Here is a 20499-nt window from a genome sequence, read left to right on the forward strand (position 1 = left end):
GTAAGCTGTTGGAATTTTATTGTTATTGTGTTGAATCTGTAAATCAATTAGGGGAGAATTGCTATCTTAACTATATTTAGTCTTCCAGTCCATGAACATGGGATGTCCTTCTGTTTATTTAGGTATTCCTTCATTTCTTTTAGAAATGTTTTGTACATTTCTGTGTATAGGTCCTTTACATCCTTTGTAAATTTATTCCTAGGTATTTGATTCTTTTAGTTGTTATTGAAAATGGAATTTTTTCTTGATTTCCTCCTCAGATTGCTCACTTCTATTGTATAGAAATGCTGCTGATTTTTGCATGTTGATCTTGTACCACTTTCCTGAATTTGTTTATTGGCACTAGAAGTTTTGTTGTCGTTTTTTTGGGACTTCCAAAATACAGGATCATGTCATTTGCAGACAGTGAAAGTTTTGTGTCTTCCTTTCCAATTTGGGTGCCTTTTATTTCTTTTTCTTGCCTAATTGCTCTGGCTAGAACTTTCAGCACAAAGCAGAATAACAGTGGTGAGGTAGGCATCCTTGTCTTGTTCCAGATCTTACAGGGACAGCTTTTAGTCTTTCACCATTGAGTATGTTGGCTGTGGGTTTTTCATTTATGGCCTTTGCCATGTTTGGGAAGTTTATTCTTGTCTTTCAAAGTATTTTTATCAAGAAAGGATGCTGGATTTTGTCAAATTCTTTTTCTGTGTCAATCAAGATGACCTTGTGGTTTTTCCCCTTTGATTTGTTAATGTGGTCTATTATATATATTGATTTTCTTGTATTGAACCACTCTTGCATACCTGAGATATACCCACTTGATTATGTTGTGTATTTCTTTTAATGTCTAGATTCCTCCCTGGGAGTCACATTACTCCCCTGGGTGTCAGATCCCACATAGAGGAGAAGACAGTGATTTTACCTGCCAAGTTGGCTTAGCTAGAGAGAGAGGGCCACATCTGAGCAACAGAGGTATTCAGGAGAAGGCTCTTAGGCACAATTATAGGGAGGCCTAGCCTCTCCTTTGTAGCAACAGTCTTGCCAAGGGCAAGTCCCGTGGAAGAGGGCTCAGCCCATCAAATCACCAGTCCCCTATGCCTGTGAGCACATCAGCAACCACCAAGGTGGGGAAGCCCAACACCCCTGCATTTTCCACCAGCTCCTCGGGAGCTCTGTATATTTTTTTCGTTTTTTTTTTTTTCCTGAATTAACTATTAACTATATAAAAAAAAATTTTTTTTAAATTTTCAAACAAACCATAACAAGGGAATAAGAAAAAGACAACTAACCTAAAATAACAACTTTGCTTCCAACATGTTCCTACTCTACCTCAAGAAAATAACCTAATATAGCAACATTTCTGTGAATTTGTTCCTCCCATACCCACCAGAAATTAACAAACCATAGTCATTCCTGGGCATTCCCAGAACGTTAAATTTACCCATGATAGTTTATCTGTTCTTCATTAATTGCTCTCTATTGCTAGTTCCCCTACATTCTACATTATAAACCATTTGTTTTACATTTTTCAAAGTTCACATTAGTGGTAGCATATAATATTTCTCTTTTTGTGCCTGGCTTATTTCGCTCAGCATTATGTCTTCAAGGTTCATCCATGTTGTCATATGTTTCACGAGATCATTCCTTCTTACTGCCGTGTAGTATTCCATCGTGTGTATATACCACATTTTATTTATCCACTCATCTGTTGAAGGACATTTGGGTTGTTTCCATCTCTTGGCAATTGTGAATAATGCTGCTATGAACATTGGCGTGCAGATATCTGTTCGTGTCACTGCTTTCCGATCTTCCAGGTATGTACCGAGAAGTGCAATCGCTGGATCGAATGGTAACTCTATATCTAGTTTTCTAAGGAACTGCCAGACTGACTTCCAGAGTGGCTGAACCATTATACAGTCCCACCAACAATGGATAAGAGTTCCAATTTCTCCACATCCCCTCCAGCATTTGTAGTTTCCTGTTTGTTTAATGGCAGCCACTCTAATAGGTGTTAGATGGTATCTCATTGTGGTCTTAATTTGCATCTATTAGAGAATAGCTAGTGAAGCTGAACATTTTTTCATGTGTTTCTTGGCCATTTGTATTTGCTCTTCAGAGAACTGTCTTTTCATATCTTTTGCCCATTTTATAATTGGGCTGTCTGTACTATTGTCATTGAGTTGTAGGATTTCTTTATATATGTAAGATATCAGTCTTTTGTCAGATACATGGTTTCCAAAATTTTTTTCCCATTGAGTTGGCTGCCTCTTTACCTTTTTGAGAAATTCCTTTGAGATGCAGAAACTTCTAAGCTTGAGGAGTTCCTATTTATCTATTTTTTCTTTTGTTGCTTGTGCTTTGGGTATAAGGCTGTCTCTTCACCTTTTTGACAAATTCCTTTGAGGTACAGAAACTTCTAAGCTTGAGGACTTCCCATTTATCTTTTGTTGTTGTTGTTGTTGCTTGTGCTTTGGGTGTAAGGTCTAGGAAGTAGTTGCCTAATACAAGGTCTTGAAGATGTTTTCCTACATTATCTTCTAGGAGTTTTATGTACTGTCTTTTATATTGAGGTCTTTGGTCCACTCTGAGTTAATTTTTGTGTAGGGTGTGAGGTAGGGGTCCTCTTTCATTCTTTTGGATATGGATATCCAACTCTCCCAGCCCCATTTGCTGAAAAGACTGTTATATCACAGTTCAGTGGCTTTGGGGGCCTTATCAAAGATCACTCAGCCGTAGATCTGGGGGTCTATCTCCAAATTCTCAGTTTGATTCCATTGATCAATATGTCTAACTTTGTGCCAGTACCATGCTGTTTTTGACTACTGTGGCTTTATAGTAAGCTTCAAAGTCAGGGAGTGTTAAGTCCTCCCACTTCGTTTTTCTTTTTTAGAGTGTTTTTAGCAATTTGAGGCATCTTCCCTTTCCAAATAAATTTGATGACTAGCTTTTCCAAGTCTGCAAAGTAGGTTGTTGGGATTTTAATTGGGATTGCATTGAATCTGTAGATTAGTTTGAGTAGAACTGACATCTTAATGACATTTAGCCTTCCTTTCTTTGAACATGGAATATTTTTTCATCTTTTAAGGTCCCTTTCTATTTCTTTTAGTATAGTTATGTAGTTTTCTTTGTATAGGTCTTTTACATCTTTGGTTAAGTTTATTCCTAGGTACTTGATTTTTTAGTTGCTATTGAAAATGGTATCTTTTTCTTGAGTGTCTCTTTGCTTTGTTCATTTCTAACATATAGAAACATTACTGACTTACGTGTATTAATCTTGTATCCTGCTACTTAGCTAAATTTATTAGCTCTGGTAACTGTATTGTCTGTCGATTTCTCAGGATTTTCCAGATATAAGATCATATCATCTGCAAATAATGACAATTTTACTTCTTCCTTTCCAATTTGTATGCCATTTATTTCTTTGTCTTGCCGGATTGCCCTGGCTAGCACTTCTAGCACAATGTTGAATAACAGTGGTGACAGTGGTCATTCTTGTCTTGTTCCTGATCTTAGAGGGAAGGCTTTCAGTCGCTCACCATTGACTACTATGCTGTCTGTGGGTTTTTCATATATGTTCTTTATCATATTGAGGAAGTCTCCTTCAATTCCTGTGTTTTGAAATGTTTTTATCAAAAAGGGATGTTGGATTTTGTTGAACACTTTTTCAGCATCTGTTGAGATGATCATTTGATTTTTCTCTTTTGATTTGTCAGTGTGTTGTAATACATTGATTTTCTTATGTTGAACCATCCTTGCATGCCTGGAATGAACCCCACTTGGTCATGGTGTATGATTTTTTTAATGTGTCTTTGGATTCAATTTGCAAGTATTTTGTTGAGAATCTTTGCATCTATATTCATTAGGGAGATTGGCAGGTAGTTTTCCTTTTTTGTAGCATCTTTGCCTGGTTTTGGTATTAGATTGATGTTAGCTTCATAAAATGTGTTAGGTAGTATTCCATTTTTTCTCAGAATTTTAAATATGTCATGACACTGCCTTCTTGCCTCCATGGTTGCTGTTGAGTAGTCACTACTTAGTCTTATGCTGTTTCCTTTGTAAGTAGTGAATTGCTTTTCTCTTGCTTTTTTCAGAACTTGCTCCTTCTTTTCAGAATTTGACAATCTGATCAGAATATAATTTGTGCATTTATGGTATTTAGAAGATTTGGGAAGTTTTCCCCAACAGTTTCTTTGAATACTCTTCCTAGACCTTTACTCTTCTATTTCCTCTTCTGGAACACCAATGAGTCCTATATTGGATGTTTTATATTATCTAGCACATCCCTGAGGTCCATTTCGATTTTTTCCCCATTCTTTCTTTTGTTCTTTCATTTTCCATCGTCCTTGAGGTCACTGATTTTCTGGCTTCCTCTAGTCTTGCACTGTGAATATCCAGAATCTTTTTAATTTGGTCGACAATTTCTTTTATTTCCATAAGATTGTCTATTTTTTTTTATTTACTCTTGCAATTTCTTCCCTATGCTCTTCTAGGGTCTTCTTCATGTCCGTTATAGCCTGTGCCATGCTCTTGTTGTTTGTCTTTAGTTCTTTGATTAACTGCTCCAAGTACTGTGTGTCCTCTGATCTTTTGATTTAGGTGTTTGGGTTTGGGCTATCCATATCATCTGTTTTTTTCTTATGCTTTAAAATTTTCTGTTGTTTTTGGCCTCTTGGCATTTGCTTAACTTGAAAGGGTTCTTTTAGGATCTGTAGACTGACTCAAACACTCATCTCTAATTTGTCAGTTCTACAGCTTGGTGAAGTACACCTTCTGTAACCAGTGGGTGGTGTCCGCGAGCCACCTATTCCCCTCAAGCCAGTTCTCCCCAAATTTGTCTTTGTCATGAGTGGGGGTCTGAGTCTTGTGGGGGTCCAATTGGTGCACCAAGTTTGAGTGTGTAGTTGGTGCTGCCCACCCGGAATGTGGGGCATGTGTCTGAGCGGTTGGGGGGGATGGCAGCTTTAATAATCACATCTCCCAGGTGTTCCTGGAGATTTAAAGCTGTTGCAATAGTCTAATCCTTTAGTTCAGTCTTGCCAGAGTTTGTCTCTGCCACTGACATACAAGTCCTTGGTATTGGCCTATGGTCCCTGGGACTTGCTAGTGTGTCCTTCTTCCAAGCCGTGCCCTCCTAGGACCTCTGCAGAGGGAAGACTGTGCTACGTCACAGGTGAGCGCCTTCCCCCAAGGGAAGTTCTGGGCCTTGGTCCTGTAGGGGCATTCCCAGCTTTCTGAAAGGATGGCTGAATGGGGTGTGTTAATTTCCCCCTTTTTACACAGCTCCACCTTCCCAGCTCCAGGACAGATAGCTGCGGGTGCACGAAAGGCTATTGTCCACGCCTGATATTGTGGCGTGTGCTCATGTTGCTGCAAACACTTCCTGTCACACTGGGTTGTTTGGGGCAGCTCTGGGCTGTGGCGCTGGTGCTGGGCAGGAGCGTTCCCAGCCCACCAGGAAGATGTCTGCTAAGGACACTCCCCTTTTCTTGGGAAGTTATGGTGTTTAGCGAATTTTCTCAGTCACTAGACTTACTGCTTTGTCCCTCAGAGCTATCTTAGCTCTGCTCTTGCCTGGGCCCAAATTGCAGGTTCTTCAAGCTTTCTTTAATGGGCTTCTTAGAGTAATTGTTTTAGAAAAAGAGAAAAAGGTAAAAAAAAAGAAAAAAAAAATGAAAGGGCCCTTCTTGCAGGTCTAACACGCTACTGAAATGCTAAGAGACAAGGAGATTAGGGCCATTAGGGAACAATCAAGACAGCAGAGAAACAGGCTCTTCAGACAAAGGTTCTCGCCTGCTGGATTTGCTTATGTGCCTGATTCTGTTTGAGCCCTGCCCTTCTCCATTTTATGTTCACTGGAACTCCAAAAAGTCTCTGTTTTTATTTTTGGGTTTCTTTTGCTGCTTTTGCTATCCCTGTCTCCTCTCTGCCAGGCTGACTGCTCCCAGATTCTCTGGTGTCTGGTTTCAGTCTGTCTATGTTTGGAGTTTTTGATCAGCAGTCTGAGTTTTCAGTCAGAGCTGCAACTGTAGTTCTCCCTTCTGGTTCCACTCACTCACAGCTCCTCCTCCTACAGGACTGAGCCTGGCAGGAAGGGACATGGGTCCCCTGCCTGCAAGAACTTACAGATTTCACTGATCTCAGCTGTTCCATGCATTCGTGAGTGTTGTAAGAAGTATGCCCAAAGTCAGATTGCTTTGCGGTGTCCTGTCCACGCAGTTCCTGGCTTTCTACTTACTGCCCTGAAGGAGTAACTAAAACCCACACTTCACCACTCTGCCATCTTGCCGCCGCCCCCCCCCCCCCAGCAACACACTCTTAAACAACCAGTTGGTCAAGGAAGAAATTACAAGGGAAATCAGTTGATATCTCAAGGCAAATGAAAATGAGAACATATCAGAACTTATGGGATGTAGCAAAGGCAGTGCTGAGAGGGAAATTTATTGTCTTAAATGCCTACATTAAAAAAGAAGAAAGGGCTAAAATCTAAGACTTAACTGTACATCTGGAGGAAATAGAAAAAAGAACAGTAAACCAACCCCAAAGCAAACAGAAGGAAAAAAATAACAAAGAATGAGTTAGGTAGTGTTCCTTCCTGCAATTTTTTGTAAGATTTGAGCAGGATCCATACTAATTCCTCTTGGAATACTTGATGGAATTCACGTATGCAGCCTTCTGGTCCTGGGCCTTTTTGTTTGTTGGGAGGTTTTTGATGCTTGACTCAATCTCTTCATGTGGTCTATTGAGATCATCTTTTTCTACTTGAGTCAGTGTAGGTTGTTCATGTGTTTATGGAAGTTGCCCATTTCATCTAAGTTGTCTAGTTTGTTGGCATACAGTTGCTCGTAGTATTCTCTTATGATCTTTTTTACTTCTGTGGGGTCAGTAGTAATGTCCCTCCTCTCATTTCTGGTTTTAATTATTTGCATCTTTTTTTCTTTCTCAGTCTAAGAGTTTGTCAAGTTTGTTGATTTTCTCAAAGAACTAGCTTCTAGTTTTGTTAATTTTATTTATTTTATTTTTTAGTTTCAATTTCATTTATGTCTGCTCTAATCTTTGTTATTTTTTCCTTCTGTTTGCTTTTGGGTTGGTTTACTGTTCTTTTCTATTTCCTCCAGGTGTACAGTTAAGTCTTAGATTTTAGCCCTTTCTTCTTTTTTAATGTAGGCATTTAAGGCAATAAATTTTCCTCTCAGCACTGCCTTTGCTGCATCCCGTAAGTTTGGATATATTCTCATTTTCATTTGCCTTGAGATATTAACTGATTTCGCTTGTAATTTCTTCTTTGACCAACTGTTGTTTAAGAGTGTGTTGTTTAGCCTCTGTATATTTGTGAATTTTCCTGTCCTCTGCCTGTTATTGACTCCCAGCTTCTTTCCATTATCAGAGAAAGTGCTTTGTATAATTTCAGTCTTTTTAAATATATTGAGACCTGTTTTGTGACCCAACATGTGGTCTGTCGTGGAGAATGGTTCATGAGCACTTGAGAAGGATGTATATACTGCTGTTGTGGGGTGCAGTGTTCTGTAAATGTCTGATAAGTTTAATTCATTTATCATATAATTCAAGTTCTCTGTTTCCTTACTGACCTTCTGTTTAGATGTTTTACTGATGAAGTCTCCAACTTTTATTTTAGAGATGTCTCTTTCCGCCTTCAGTGTTGCCAGTGTTTGCCTCATGTATTTTGGGACACCCTGGTTAGGTGCATAAATATTTATGATTGTGATTTCTTCTTGGTGGATTGCCCCTTCTTTAATATAATATATACTGTCTTTCTTTGTCTCTTTTAACAGTCATGGATTTAAAGTCTATTTCATCTAATATTAGTATAGCTACCCCACCTTTTTTTTTGTTACTGCTTTTCCATTCTTTCACTTTCAATCCTTGGGTCTAAAGTTAGTTTCTTGAGATATCATATGGATGGATCGTACTTTTTTAATCCATTCTGTCAATCTGTGTCTTTTGAATGGAGAGTTTAATCCATTAATATTCAGTTTTATAACTGTAAAGGCAGTACTTTCTTCAGCCCTTTTATTCTTTGACTTTTATATGTCATATATTATGTCTCTCTTTTTACCCTTTTAGTTACTCTTACTGATATTCTTCATTTCTATACTCTCCTCCAAGCCCCTCTCTCATGTCTTTTCCTCTCAGCCTGTAGCACTCCCTTTAGTATTTCTTTAAGGGCAGGCCTCTTGTTAACAAACTCTCTCAGCTTCTGTTTATCTGTGAATATTTTAACTCTCCCTCATTTTTGAGGGGCAGTTTTGCTGGATGAATAATAATTGACTGGCAGCTTTCTCTTTCAGTACCTTAAGTATATCATACCACTGCCTTCTTGCTTCCATGGTTTCTCATGAGAAATCAGCACTTAGTCTTATCAAGCTTCTTTTGTATGTGATGAATCGCTTTTCTCTTGCCGTTTTCAGAATTCTCTCTTTGTCTTGGCATTTGACTATCTGATTTGTGGCTTGGAGTAGGTCTATTCAGATTTATCTCTATTTGGAGTACATTGTATTTCTTGAACCTCTATGTTGATGTCTTTCATAAGAGTTAGGAAACTTTCTACCATTTTTTCCTCAGATAATGTTTCTGCTCCTTTTTCCCTTCTCTTTCACTTCTGGGACACCCATAACACAAATATTTGTACACTTCATATTGTCATTCAATTCCCTGAGACCCTGTTCAAAATTTTCTATTCTTTTCCCTTCTGTTCTTTTATATGTAAAATTTTGGAAGTCCTATCCTCTAGTTTCTGATTCTTTTGCGTCTTCAAAACTGCTGTTGTATGTCTCCCTTGATTATTTATCTCTTCTGTTGTGCCTTTCATTCCCATAAGTGCTGTTATGTATTTCTTGTATGCTTTTAAATTCTTCTTTGTGCTCACATAGTGTCTTCTTTATATCCTTTACCTCTTTTGCCACATTTTCCTTCATCTACTTGAATTGATTTAGGAGACTTGTTTGAACATCATTAATTAGTTGTTTCAACTCCTGTATCTTATCTGAAGTTTTAGTTTGTTCTTTGACTGGGCATATCTTTGTGTTTCTCATTGTGGCTGGTGATTTTTTTGCTAATAATCTAGGCATCTTATTTTCTTGATGAGTTTATTCTGGAGGTCAGTTTCTCTTGCCTAGGGTTTTCTTGTTGATTGGCTTTGTGCTGTAGTGCTTCTTTGACACTTGGTTCAACTTATTCTAGACCTTTAGAGTAGCTTGTGTTTAACTGATCAAATATTGTTCAACACCTATTTATCTGATTCTTGCCCTGCATATACAGTACAATTGTTGAGGTTATACTGTTTGTGCAATTGTTTCATCCCCAGGAAAAAGCTTCCTTTTCTCTCTTCCTCCACCAGGAATGTTGATCTTTTCTGTTTGTTTTTTTATTTGCCCCTGTATGTTTTTACACTCCTTTTGTTAATTCTAGCTACTTTTACTTGGAGGGCTGATTCTGGGAGGAGGGAGACTTATACAAATCAGTTTTTCCCAGTCAAAACAGGTCCAGGACCCACAAAGCGGCTATAGATTGGTTCCAAAGTGCCCTGGGGAGGGGACCCAGAAGAACACCAGCCTCCTGCTTCTCTGCTTTTCTGTCCTGCCCAGCAGATGGCACTCTTCAGCCACCTATTCTCCGCAGTCTTAAGGTGGTATTGTCCTTTTAATTTTCTGCTGACTCCACCCCTGCCAGGTGTGTGGTTGAGACAGAGGCTGCTAGCCACTTTTTGCCAGTGAGGGTTGAAACTGTTGTTTGGATCCTAGATCCCAGGATCTGAATTCTCTAAACAGTAGTTGCAAACTGCAGTGGGCCTTGCTCCCCACCCTTTTCTTGGGGAAGAGCTGCCCACTGCCCTTCAGCACCCTGTTTCCTGCAGCCCAAGAAGTTACAGTGTCTTTCAATCATGGCAACTTCCGCCTTGCCATGGGCAGGGCCAAAACAGAGGCTCCCAGCATCTTTCTGCCCTAGGCTGATCCAGACTGTAGCTGCTCTGTTGGAGCAGAAATCCAGCACTGTGAATTCAGTGATCAAAAGCTGGAGTAGGTGCCCAGCCCTGCCCGTCCCCCTATACCCCTTTTTCCGGGAAAGAGCTGCCCCTCAGCAAACCTTTCCTCACCCCTCTCCCCCACCAAGAAGTCACTGCATCTCTTGGTCCTGCTTCCTCCTCCACCAGGGGCAGGCCTGAAATGGTGGCCTCCAGCTGCTTTCTGTAATGGGCTGTTTGAAAATGTAGCTGTTCTCAGAGCTAGAGTCCAGCATCCCGAATTCGCCAGTCAAGAGCTAGAGTCGGTGCCCTCCCATCTCCTCCTTTTCTTTGGGAAGAGCCATCCTTCAGCACACTGATCTCTGCTGCCCCCAGAAGCCACTGTGTCTCTCTCTGCCCTGCTCCCTCCCCTGCTGGGAGCCAGGTTGAAACAACCTGCTGGGTGCTTTTTGTCCTGGGTGGGTTGGAAATTTAGCTGTGCTCTGAGCTGGTGCTGCAGTCTGAATTTGCTAATCAAAAGTTGCAATCAATGCCTGGCTGAGACCCCCACCCCCTGTTTCTAGGAGAGAGGGCTTCTATTTCCCACCAGGAGTGGCTCCCAGGACAGCCTCCCATGCCAGGAGGAATGGGCCCAGCCTTTACAGCATGAAGAAATCTACTCACAGCTCTTCACAGCAATTTATCAGTCCCTTCCTTCCGCTCATCCCTGGCTGGTATATGATGTGCTTTTGGTCTCTGGAACCCCCAAAACAGTTGTTTAAGAGAGTTCCTGGCTATGTACTAGCTTCCCTGGAGAATGGACTGAATCCTAGAACTCCCTGCTCCACCATTTTAGGGCTCTGTTACTTTTTGCTTCATGAATATTGAAGCTCTGTTTTTAGGTGCATAAATGTTTAGGACTGGTACATCTTTTCATGTTTTGACCCCCTTATCATTACCAAGAGTAAAGAAAATAATTTCATAATATTCTTTGCTATGAAATTTATTTTTATTAAAATAGCCATTCTGGTTTTCTTTTAAATAGTTGTTAGCTTTTAACCTTTCTGCTTTTAAGCCCTTTCTCTCTTTATATTTAAAGTGCATTTCTTTTTTTTTTTAATCATTTTTTTATTGTAGAATAGAATATGTATACATGAAAGTGATATTTAACAAGTAGTTAGAGAACAAATGTCAAAGAATATTGAAACAGTTCTGCAGTTTGTTATTTCTTTATTGTGAAATATAACATACATATAAAAAAGGTAATATCTTTCAAAGTATGCTTTAACATATAGTTATATAGGAAATTTCCAAAGTTGTTATGAGTTATAGTACCATAGTTTCAGTTATTTTCTTATTGTGGAATATAACATATATACAAAAATGTGATAGCTTTCAAATTACAATTTGATAAATAGCTGTAGAACAAATTTCGAAGTATGCTATGGGTTACAGTTCCACCATTTCAATTCTTTCCTTCTAGCTATTCTAATATCCCAGCAATTAAGAAAAAGAAAATTATATAAAGATTCAGTATCCATAATCCTTTGTTAAATTCCATCTTGTCTGTTGCTACCCCTTCCTCTAGTTTAATCACTTTCCTGATCTTCAGGGGTGTCTAGGCAGTGACTGCCCTAAGTTGTTCATGTTAAAAGGGGTGTCAACTTTATGAGAAGAGGGGACACATCTAGTTGATGTTCTTGAAGAGACTATTGCCTCTGGGTTTTGGAACTTAGCTGGCATAGGAGCTCTCTGAAGAATAAAGTGCATTTATTGTAAGCAGCATGTAATTGGGGCTTCTTTTTTTATCCAGTGTGATAATTTCTGCCTTTTAATTGGGATATTTATACCATATACATGTAATGTGATTATTGATACGGTTAGGTTTAAATCTAACATCTTGCTATTTGTTTTCTATTTGTCCTACCTCGTCTTTCTTTCCTTTTTCCTCTTTTTCTGCATTCTTTTGGGTTGAGTGTTTTTTATGATTTCATTTATTTTCTCTGGCTTATTAGCTAAAATTCTTTGTCTTTTCATTTTACTTGTTGTTTTATGGTTTATAGTATACACCTTTAACTTATCAGTCTACTTTCCAGTGATATTATACCATCGCATAAAATGTAAGAACTTTATAGTGTACTTCCTTTCCTCTCCTCTGGTCTTTATGCTATTGATGCCATATATTTTACTTCTATATATGTTATAACCTTGTATATTGAAAATATTTTTCTTTGAACAGTTAATTGCCTTTGAAGATTTAAATAATAAGGTCCTGTATACTTAGGCAGAGTTAACATTTCTAGAGCTCTTCATTCCTTTGTTTAGAGCCATATAGCTATCTGGTGTCATTTCCTTTGGCCTGAAGGACTTCCTTTAACATTTCATGTAATACAGGTCTACATGCCCCAATTATATATTCAGCTTTTGAAAACTCTTTTAAGGCAATACACTGAGGCATTTGTAGGGCTTACCTTGCTTTTTCCTGTTTCTTAAAACTCACCATCCTTTGTTACCCGTTGTCCAAACATTTTGAAGACCGTTATTTCAAAGATCTTGTGTTTTTTGTTGTTTCAGGCAGGAGGGTAAATCTGGTCCCTATTACATTTTGGAAACTGAGGTTCTAGCTAAGAATTAGAGAAAGAAAACGAAGTGTTTGGGGCAAGACTTTTCAGAATTGGCAAATAATTGGCACGTATCAAGGGGGCAGGAGTATATTTTTACTCAGAAGCTGGGGTTCATTAGTAGGGCACATGAAAATGCCTCTGTACAAAGCAGTGTACAAACAAGCAGTTAATTAGCAAGTAAAAATGCCTTTTGAAGCTTCCGAGTGGGGAATATTAAATCTGAAACAGTGTTGATCACCTCTGGGGACTTTTCCTTTAAATACTGGTCCACACCCTCATTGTTCAGCGATTTGAGTCTGTTACCTTGGCCTTGAGTGGGGTCCAGAGCTGGCATGGCAGACACAGCAGCTTATAGGAGTTGAGGAACAGTGGCAGATGGAAGGGAATACCCAGGAGGAGTCCCTGGTTGGAGTTGAAGTAACGGGTTTTAGGAAAGTTGCATAGCGTCTCCCCGCAAACTTGCTGAATTGAGATGATCTTTAATTCCTATATTTGGAAGGCTATGATGTTCATATGGCATTTAAGTGTAGAGGAGGGAGCCTGATCCCATAAATTAGGTCACCAGATAGTTGAGGGTATTGTGTCCCTGAAGCACTTTCTCTATACTATGTAAAATTCAGACAGAATTATTTGCATCTGGCAACTTTGGGCAGAACAACATCCTGCATCTCATTGCCTCTGCAGGGTGTGAACGGTTAAAGAAAAGAGAGAAAGTGGGGGTAGGATGTCTGGGATACAGCTGCTGCTTAGGTACTTGTCTAATGTCTACTGCTCTGGGTCTTTTGTCAGCCTTTCATCTCTAAGTATATTGTGGCCATATCCTCCAGGGACCTAAGCCCTGGTAGACAGCCCCTTGTATTAGGGTTCTTGAGGGAAACAGAATCAACAAGAGATGTCTATAAATATAAGATTTCATAAAAGTGTCTCATGTAACTGTGGGTATGCATGAGTCCAAATTCCTTAGGGCAGGCAGCAAATTGGCAACTCCAGTGAAGATATTCAATGAACTCCTCAGGCAGCAAACTGGCAACTTTGATGAACGTGTTCGATGAACTCCTCAGGAAATATTTTGCTGGTTAGCTGAAGAAGAAGTGAAGGTCCTCTGTCTGTCTCACTTAAAAGTCTTCAACTGATTGGATTAAATCCACCTGATTACATTCTCTCATTGTGGAAGACATGCCCTTCATTGACATCATCAGTCACAGCCGCAGCCAATTGACTGATGATTTAATAAACCAGCCTTCTGGTTTATCAGTCAGCCACAAATGTCCTTGCAGTAAGAGTTAGGCCAGTGCTTGCTTGACCAGACACCTGGGTACCATCACCTGGCCAAGTTGATACATGAACCTAATCATCACATCCCTCTACAACATACCTCTAAACCAAGTGCTTTTAAAATTAGATTTGAATTCCAATATTTTGTTGACATGAATAAAATTGACTGAATGTACCTTACTAGTTACTGTTCAGATTCCAGGGGAAAAGAAACAAGTCTCTTGATAGACTTCATTTTGCTTGTCTCTAGGTTCTTCTTTGTGGCCCAGTTGGTCCAAAGCTACATGAACTTCTTGATGACAATGTATTTGTTCCACCAGAATCATTGCAGGAAGTGGATGAGTTCCATCTCATTTTGGAATATCAGGCAGGTAAGAGAAATGAGTAAGTAATGGTTGTAAGACCAGTCAAGGGACTGTTCATTACACTGACTGGGGCTAACCATGTTAGAAGTTGTCTGTAAATTAGCAGAATTCTGTCCTTGCCATACCAAAAGCTTTCCAGGCCTATTAGCTCTGCTTAGCTAATACTGACTGTTGTGTCAAGGAAGAGCAATAAGTATTACAATGTTAAAGAAAATTCCCAAGTCTACAAACAAAATTGATCTGAACCCAGGATAAACCAGTGTGTCAGAAAGCAGTCATTTTGAATAAAAATGGAAAATGCATTAAACCAACATAAAATTTTTCTTTATTAGTAAGAAAAAAGAAGGGTGGTTAACATCTGTTCAGCTCTGTTCAGCTCTGTGCTGAGTTCTGCCCTAGGCCTTTCTGGCCAGCTGTTCCAAACTCTGGCAGACTTCTTTTGAAGCATTTTATTTTTCCTCGGGTGGATGAGTATAAGTGTTTTGTATTAACATCACTTATATTATTTCCCATTATATAATGTTCCAATGTTTATGAATCCAAATCCACCCCAACCCACCCCACTCCCAGTAGCTCTTATCTATTGCATACACTAGAGACCTAATTTCTGAGGGAATCTTAAATACTTGGAAATATTTTGATTCTGTTTAATTGATTCTGTGTATTTCCTGCTTTGTCCGTCTGTCTGTTTGTAACCTGACTCTTGAGTTTCTGATTCAACACATTATTAATTCAAGTTAAAGATTCAAGCATCTAAACAGACTAATTGGTACCTTAAAATAGTACTTACTTAATAAGTTTCAGTGAACTGCTTCCAAGTCATACAATTAAAAGAAAGAACCTCACCTACTAAAGTAATTAACCTTAATGTAAGAGATGAAATACAGCACTTCTTTAAAAAAACCTTTCTCTAAATACAAAAAGGAATTGTTTCTTATTTCTGGTTCTCTTGGGTGCTTGTTTCAATTAGGAATTTAGGCAGGGTGAGGTCTGAAAATTAGGGACAGAATGTTGGAGTAGGCAATTTACATTTAATGATAGACCCGTTTGAATTCCTCTGTTTTAGTTTCCCCAGATAGGAAATCAGAATGATAGTTCTTTCTGCCTGAAGATTGTGGTAAAGAGTAACAGTTTAGTGTGTTTAAGCATTTTGAGCTGATTAAAGAAAAGTATAAAAATTCTTGCCTGGAATGGTCTGGAATAACTAAAGATGAACCAACTGAAGTTGGTACACAGCGTGATCTGGCAACCTTTCAGGTTCCTGATTTCTGCCATTTTCTGTGGTGATGACAGTGGAGAGACTGGTTTCTTCAATAAAAGCTTTGCTGTATTTGACAGCTGGGTCTCGTATGTGATGGAGGAGAGGGCACAGCTCATCTTGAAGGGAGAGTGTCTCCTTCCTTGAGTTTATAAACTACACACACACTTCAATTATTCCTCTCTATGCCTTATTTTCTTAGTACAAAGCAGTGGACTCCCATTAAACTTTACATGAAGTTACATTTTCTTAGGCCCCTGGAGAGAAACTAGCCTGCTGGCAGTGGCACTTGAGTCAGTGCTTTTGGCAAAAATCCACCCCAGCTTCTTTCTAACCTAAATGGGTAAATTCCCAGAGGGGATTAGTCAACGTTTTTTCTCTTTCTTTCCCAACAGACCTCCCCAGTGAAGCTTTTTAGGCTTTGGCCTTGGAATCCAGTGAGTCATTACAGAAAGGTTTTGCCGACTTACTGGCTGAAGAGCAGGATGATGGGAGAAGAAATGCTTGCTGAAATAAATAGAAAGCTTTCTGAGAAGAGAGGAGCATTACCTGCTGTTCAGAGGCTCATCTGTCTGAGTTAGGCTCACCCTGACTGAGTTTTAGTCCTTTTGCCTTTAGGGCCACTCCACAGTTCTGTATCTTATGGAAACAGCAAGTGAGCAGCTCTCTGTATTCCTCGATGGCCTTGCCTTGCCGAAGCTGGTTATTTTTGCCTGTTTTTTTCTTCCCTGTTGAAATTGGCTTATTTTGAATGCTGTGTCAGTCTTTTGTCTTAGGTTACATTAGGCAGTGTTTCTTAGCAGCTTCACTATTTAAAAGTCAGTTCCAGGTTTTGCTGTATGGAGAATAATTAATGTCATGTTTTTTTCCTGTTGTATAGATTCTTAATTTGGGAACTGTTGGGCTTGAAGTTCAGAACCATATTTTTTGTTGTCCTGGGCATTTAGGTCATCAGTCTGTTCTTTTATTTATGTGTTCTTCTGCTGATACATTCACAACAGTATGTGCCAGGTGCAGTGTGGGGCACTTGGAACTTAATGATAGAAGACGTGGCCCTGCCCTCAGATCACAGTTTAGTGCAGGAGACAGTTGGACAAATTATTGCAAAATCACATGCCAAGTTCTATAATAGGGTACAGTGTTGGCCCTGGGAAAGAAATAATCAAGTCTGCTTAGGGATGGGAGAGCTATGGAAAGTTTCAGAGGAAGGCATCCCTGTGTTGGGTCTTTAAAGAGGAAGCCACGTTGGAGTACTGTAGTCAGCTCTGTGGACCGCCATCAGGTATTTTCTTTAGACAATTAAGACATGGGCCAGGAGTTAAGAAGAAGTGTAGTATTTTAACAAATATAACCACCATGTTGGGGTTTAGTAAATAAGTAACATCTTTTTATTTCCCGGGTTAATAGATTTTTATGCTGGTGACCACATATAAAATATTTTTCAGAAGAATAAATTCAGTAAAGCTGGACACAATCTCAGGGACAGGTGGGTTTTCCCAGCCTTTATAACTGCTCTAGAGAAAGCCCTACACACACCCACACCCCCACCCTCATACCCACACATGCACACTCCACAAGGAAAGGCAGGACCTGTGTTTGGAGAAGCCTATTGTAGAAAGGAAAAAGCTGGTTGCTGGCCTAGCAGTATGAGGAAACCTGCTTCTCTGGTTTGTCTGCCTTGGGAGAAGGCTTTCTGAAGGAAAATCCAGTATATATCAGATAAGCCAATGAAAAATTAGGACCCGATGTATGGAATTTAATTTTGTAATGGGAAGAATCTTTTACAAGGAGGAGAAACTCTAGAAAGCCCTGATCATAAATCCTTGCACCTGTTTCCCTTAGCTGTCTCCCCTCTGTGTGTACCTCCTTATGGTGGAGACTAGCTCCCCTAGTGCTCAGGGCGGAGGCCTCTATGGACTGTCCTAAGTATTAGCAGATGGTAGGCAGCCCAGATTTCCTGCCAGGTCTTTAGGAAGAAGCCTCTGATCATTCAGGCATCACCAGTGAGCTTAAGAGAGCACCACTCTGTCTGTCACACTGCCTTTCCTGCTTTAGGATTTGTGGCCATAGCCTATTCCTCTCTAAAACTTGGCAGCTTTGAGGTCTAAGTTAGTAGTTCTCCACCTTACCACCTATCAGGAACTCCAAGGGTGGGGCCTCCCCATCTAAACATTAAAAACTAGGTTCCCCAGATGATTCTGATGCATGGCCAATGTCAGAGCCACTGGAATAGATGCAAGATTCCAAATTCCTTCTCCAACCAGAAGACCCAACCAAAGATGGGTTTGGCTTCCCTCTACTTGGATCAGATTAGCAAATTCTGAGTGGGCAGTCTATTTAGGGTACTGTGACAGAGTTATGGGAGTCAAAGACATACATTGATTTTCCTTTAAAGAGCTGTCCTTCTGTTTGGGGAGCTGTGACAAATGTGTGACAAGTTAAGTAATGATAGAAGGTTTGAATACTAGTTAAAGATAGAAGTGATATCTCAAAGCAAAATGATTAATCAACAAACCATGCAAAGGAAAATCTCTGTGGACACTGACAGTGGTGAAAATGTACCTCAGGTTAGAGCAGCCAGCAACCATTTTAGGGAGGAGATAGCACTTAGTCTTGTATAGTCATTACTCACGTGGATGAGGCTAGAGCAGCCAGATACTCTTACCCTCTATATCCCTTGGCAGCTGGGATGAGAAGTTGCACTCAACTTAACTCTTAGAATTTCAGCCCGCTTAGATTCCAACTAAATAAAAGGTACTCAGGTCACTACCGTGACGTGGCAAGTGCTCTGAAAAAGGCGGCGTGTCCTATATTCAGAGACTTGGACGGTATGCATGACATGCTGGTATTTTAAGTCGTGCTGCCCTGTAACTGTGGAAGGATACAGGCATCCTGTGTTCATTGGTAAGTACAGACGTTTGAGCATTCCTGGGAATTGAGGGATGCTGATTCCCAGCCCCTTGAAAAAGGCTTATGGCACCCATGCTGTTTCTGTATTCTGGTTTGGTTTTGGTTTATTTCTTTACTGACCACTGTTGTCCCGAATGCAGCACTGTGTGCTTATCTTACACAATTGTAACCAGAAGTCGGCCTGCTCCTTTTATAAGCCACCTCATCACTGTCTCTTACAGGTCTCCCTGTCTGCTTCTGATTGTAGAAAACTGTTTCTCAAAGATTAATTTTTTTCTTTTTAATAAGGCATGTGCCAGTCCCCACACAGCTAGGAGATTTAAAGCTTCTTCCTTTTCTTCCCATTGTGTTGACTGGGCTTTTCTAGGGGAGGAATGGGGCCAGTTAAAAGCTCCCCATGCCAACCGATTCATCTTCTCTCACGACCTCTCCAACGGGGCCATGAATATGCTGGAGGTGTTTGTGTCTAGCCTGGAAGAGTTTCAGCCAGACCTGGTGGTCCTCTCTGGATTGCACATGATGGAGGGACAAAGCAAGGAGCTTCAGAGGAAGAGACTCATGGAGGTAATGGCACTGAGAACCCACATTTGCTGAGGAATTTCAGATCTCAACTGTTGTCTTTCTTCAGGTTCCTGCTTTTCTTGACTTCTGTAGCTTGTGCTGCCTTGCCTTAGGGCCTGGCTTTTCAAGGACGTATCTTGGCAGCTGGCTAAAAAGCCTGCCTCCTACTTCAATGAGGCACCTTTCAGGCATGGGCAGCAGCTGGAATAGGACATAGGACAGGTCAGGACATCTTCTTGCCTGAGCCTGTGCATCCTATGTTAAACTGGATGTAGCTGCAAACCACAGTGTTTCGTGGTTTGTCAACTTTGTGTTATCTGTATCATTTCACTTCACATCAGCTAGCCTGAGGTTCCTGCATATTTGTAGGGCAGTTGAAGCCCTGACTACCCAATTTAGGTCCCTAGGAATAGGATGGCAACACAAACACACAGGGGAAGTTCTTTGTCCTCTTCTTAATTCTGTAACCCTGATGCCTCCCTGCAGAGCGTGGTCTTTCCTTTGGTGGAAAGAATCCCTTGTCCACAGAGGCTGGTGGTGACCTGCATTGCTTGGAGCTCTCATGAGGATGCAAAGAAGGCAGTAATAGGCGGGATTTCCTTTCAGGACCTGATTGTTTTCCTCTTCCTGATTTCTTTCTATTTCTAATGGCAATGCTGTCCTCTTCTCTTTGCAGGTTGTAACCTCCATTTCTGACATCCCCACTGGTATTCCAGTTCACCTAGAGCTGGCCAGTATGACCAATAGGGAACTCATGAGCAGCATTGTGCATCAGGTAACCACATGGGCAGGACACGGGGCCTCCTCCTCCTTCTGCCCTGACCCCCATAGAGCCTTGCACAAAAACTCCTTTATCCATTGGGACCAGGTGTTTATGCTTGGGAGCCAGCTCTGAGATGTGGGTGTCATGTCATTCAGACCTGGATCTGTGGGGATCCAAATAAGGAACCAGGACTGTTCTGGAACAGGATCTCATGATAGGTTAAAGGTGATGTTGCTTCTTCTGTACTAAGGAAGTCTTTGCAGCAGAATTCAAAAGAAAAAATTGAAAGCCCAGCTCAGTTGCTTTTAGTTGAGCTTCAAAAAGCTAAAAGAAAGGAAACTTTGGGGGAGCTTCATTCCCTCTCCACCAGGCATCTGGTTCAACTCCTGCCTTGGGACAGCAGCAATGATTACGATAAATCTGAGTGATAGCTAAGAACACAAGCTTTGGAGACCTGGGTTGCAGTGTCACCTCTGCCATTTGCTAGCTCTGTGTACTTAGGCATATTACTTAACCTTTCATTTTATGTTATTTAACTTTTTAAATTGATAATACATTCTTATGGTTCAAAAACTGAAGAGTATTAAAGGATATTTAATGAGGTCCCCCTCTATCTAGTTCTTCCCATTCTCCTACCTGTTCTTGCTTATCTCCTTGTCAATTTCATCTGTATCCTTCCACAGTTGCTTTGTACCAATTAAGCAAATATGATAATCTATCCTTATTTTTTTCATCCCTTTTTATCCACAAAGAGAGCATGGTTCACTTGAATACCCTGTTCTGCACTTTGCTTTTATTCATTA

General features: G+C 40.2%; 1 protein-coding gene across 3 annotated transcripts in view; it reads left to right on the forward strand.

Annotated features, from left to right (window-relative positions):
* ADPGK (ADP dependent glucokinase) overlaps positions 1–20499 on the forward strand; it is a 60794-nt gene that overhangs the window by 33008 nt on the left and 7287 nt on the right. For 2 of the 3 annotated variants that reach the window (XM_037833492.1, XM_037833493.1), the window contains exons 4-6: positions 14090–14210; positions 18740–18936; positions 19610–19708. In XM_037833492.1, the coding sequence (XP_037689420.1) occupies positions 14090–14210; positions 18740–18936; positions 19610–19708 (417 nt within the window). Of the gene's footprint in view, positions 1–14089; positions 14211–15876; positions 16118–18739; positions 18937–19609; positions 19709–20499 lie in introns of those variants that run through there. The other variant, XM_037833494.1, reaches the window with a different exon arrangement.

Source organism: Choloepus didactylus, chromosome 4, assembly GCF_015220235.1.
Source record: "Choloepus didactylus isolate mChoDid1 chromosome 4, mChoDid1.pri, whole genome shotgun sequence".
NCBI classification, from domain to species: Eukaryota; Metazoa; Chordata; class Mammalia; order Pilosa; family Megalonychidae; genus Choloepus; species Choloepus didactylus.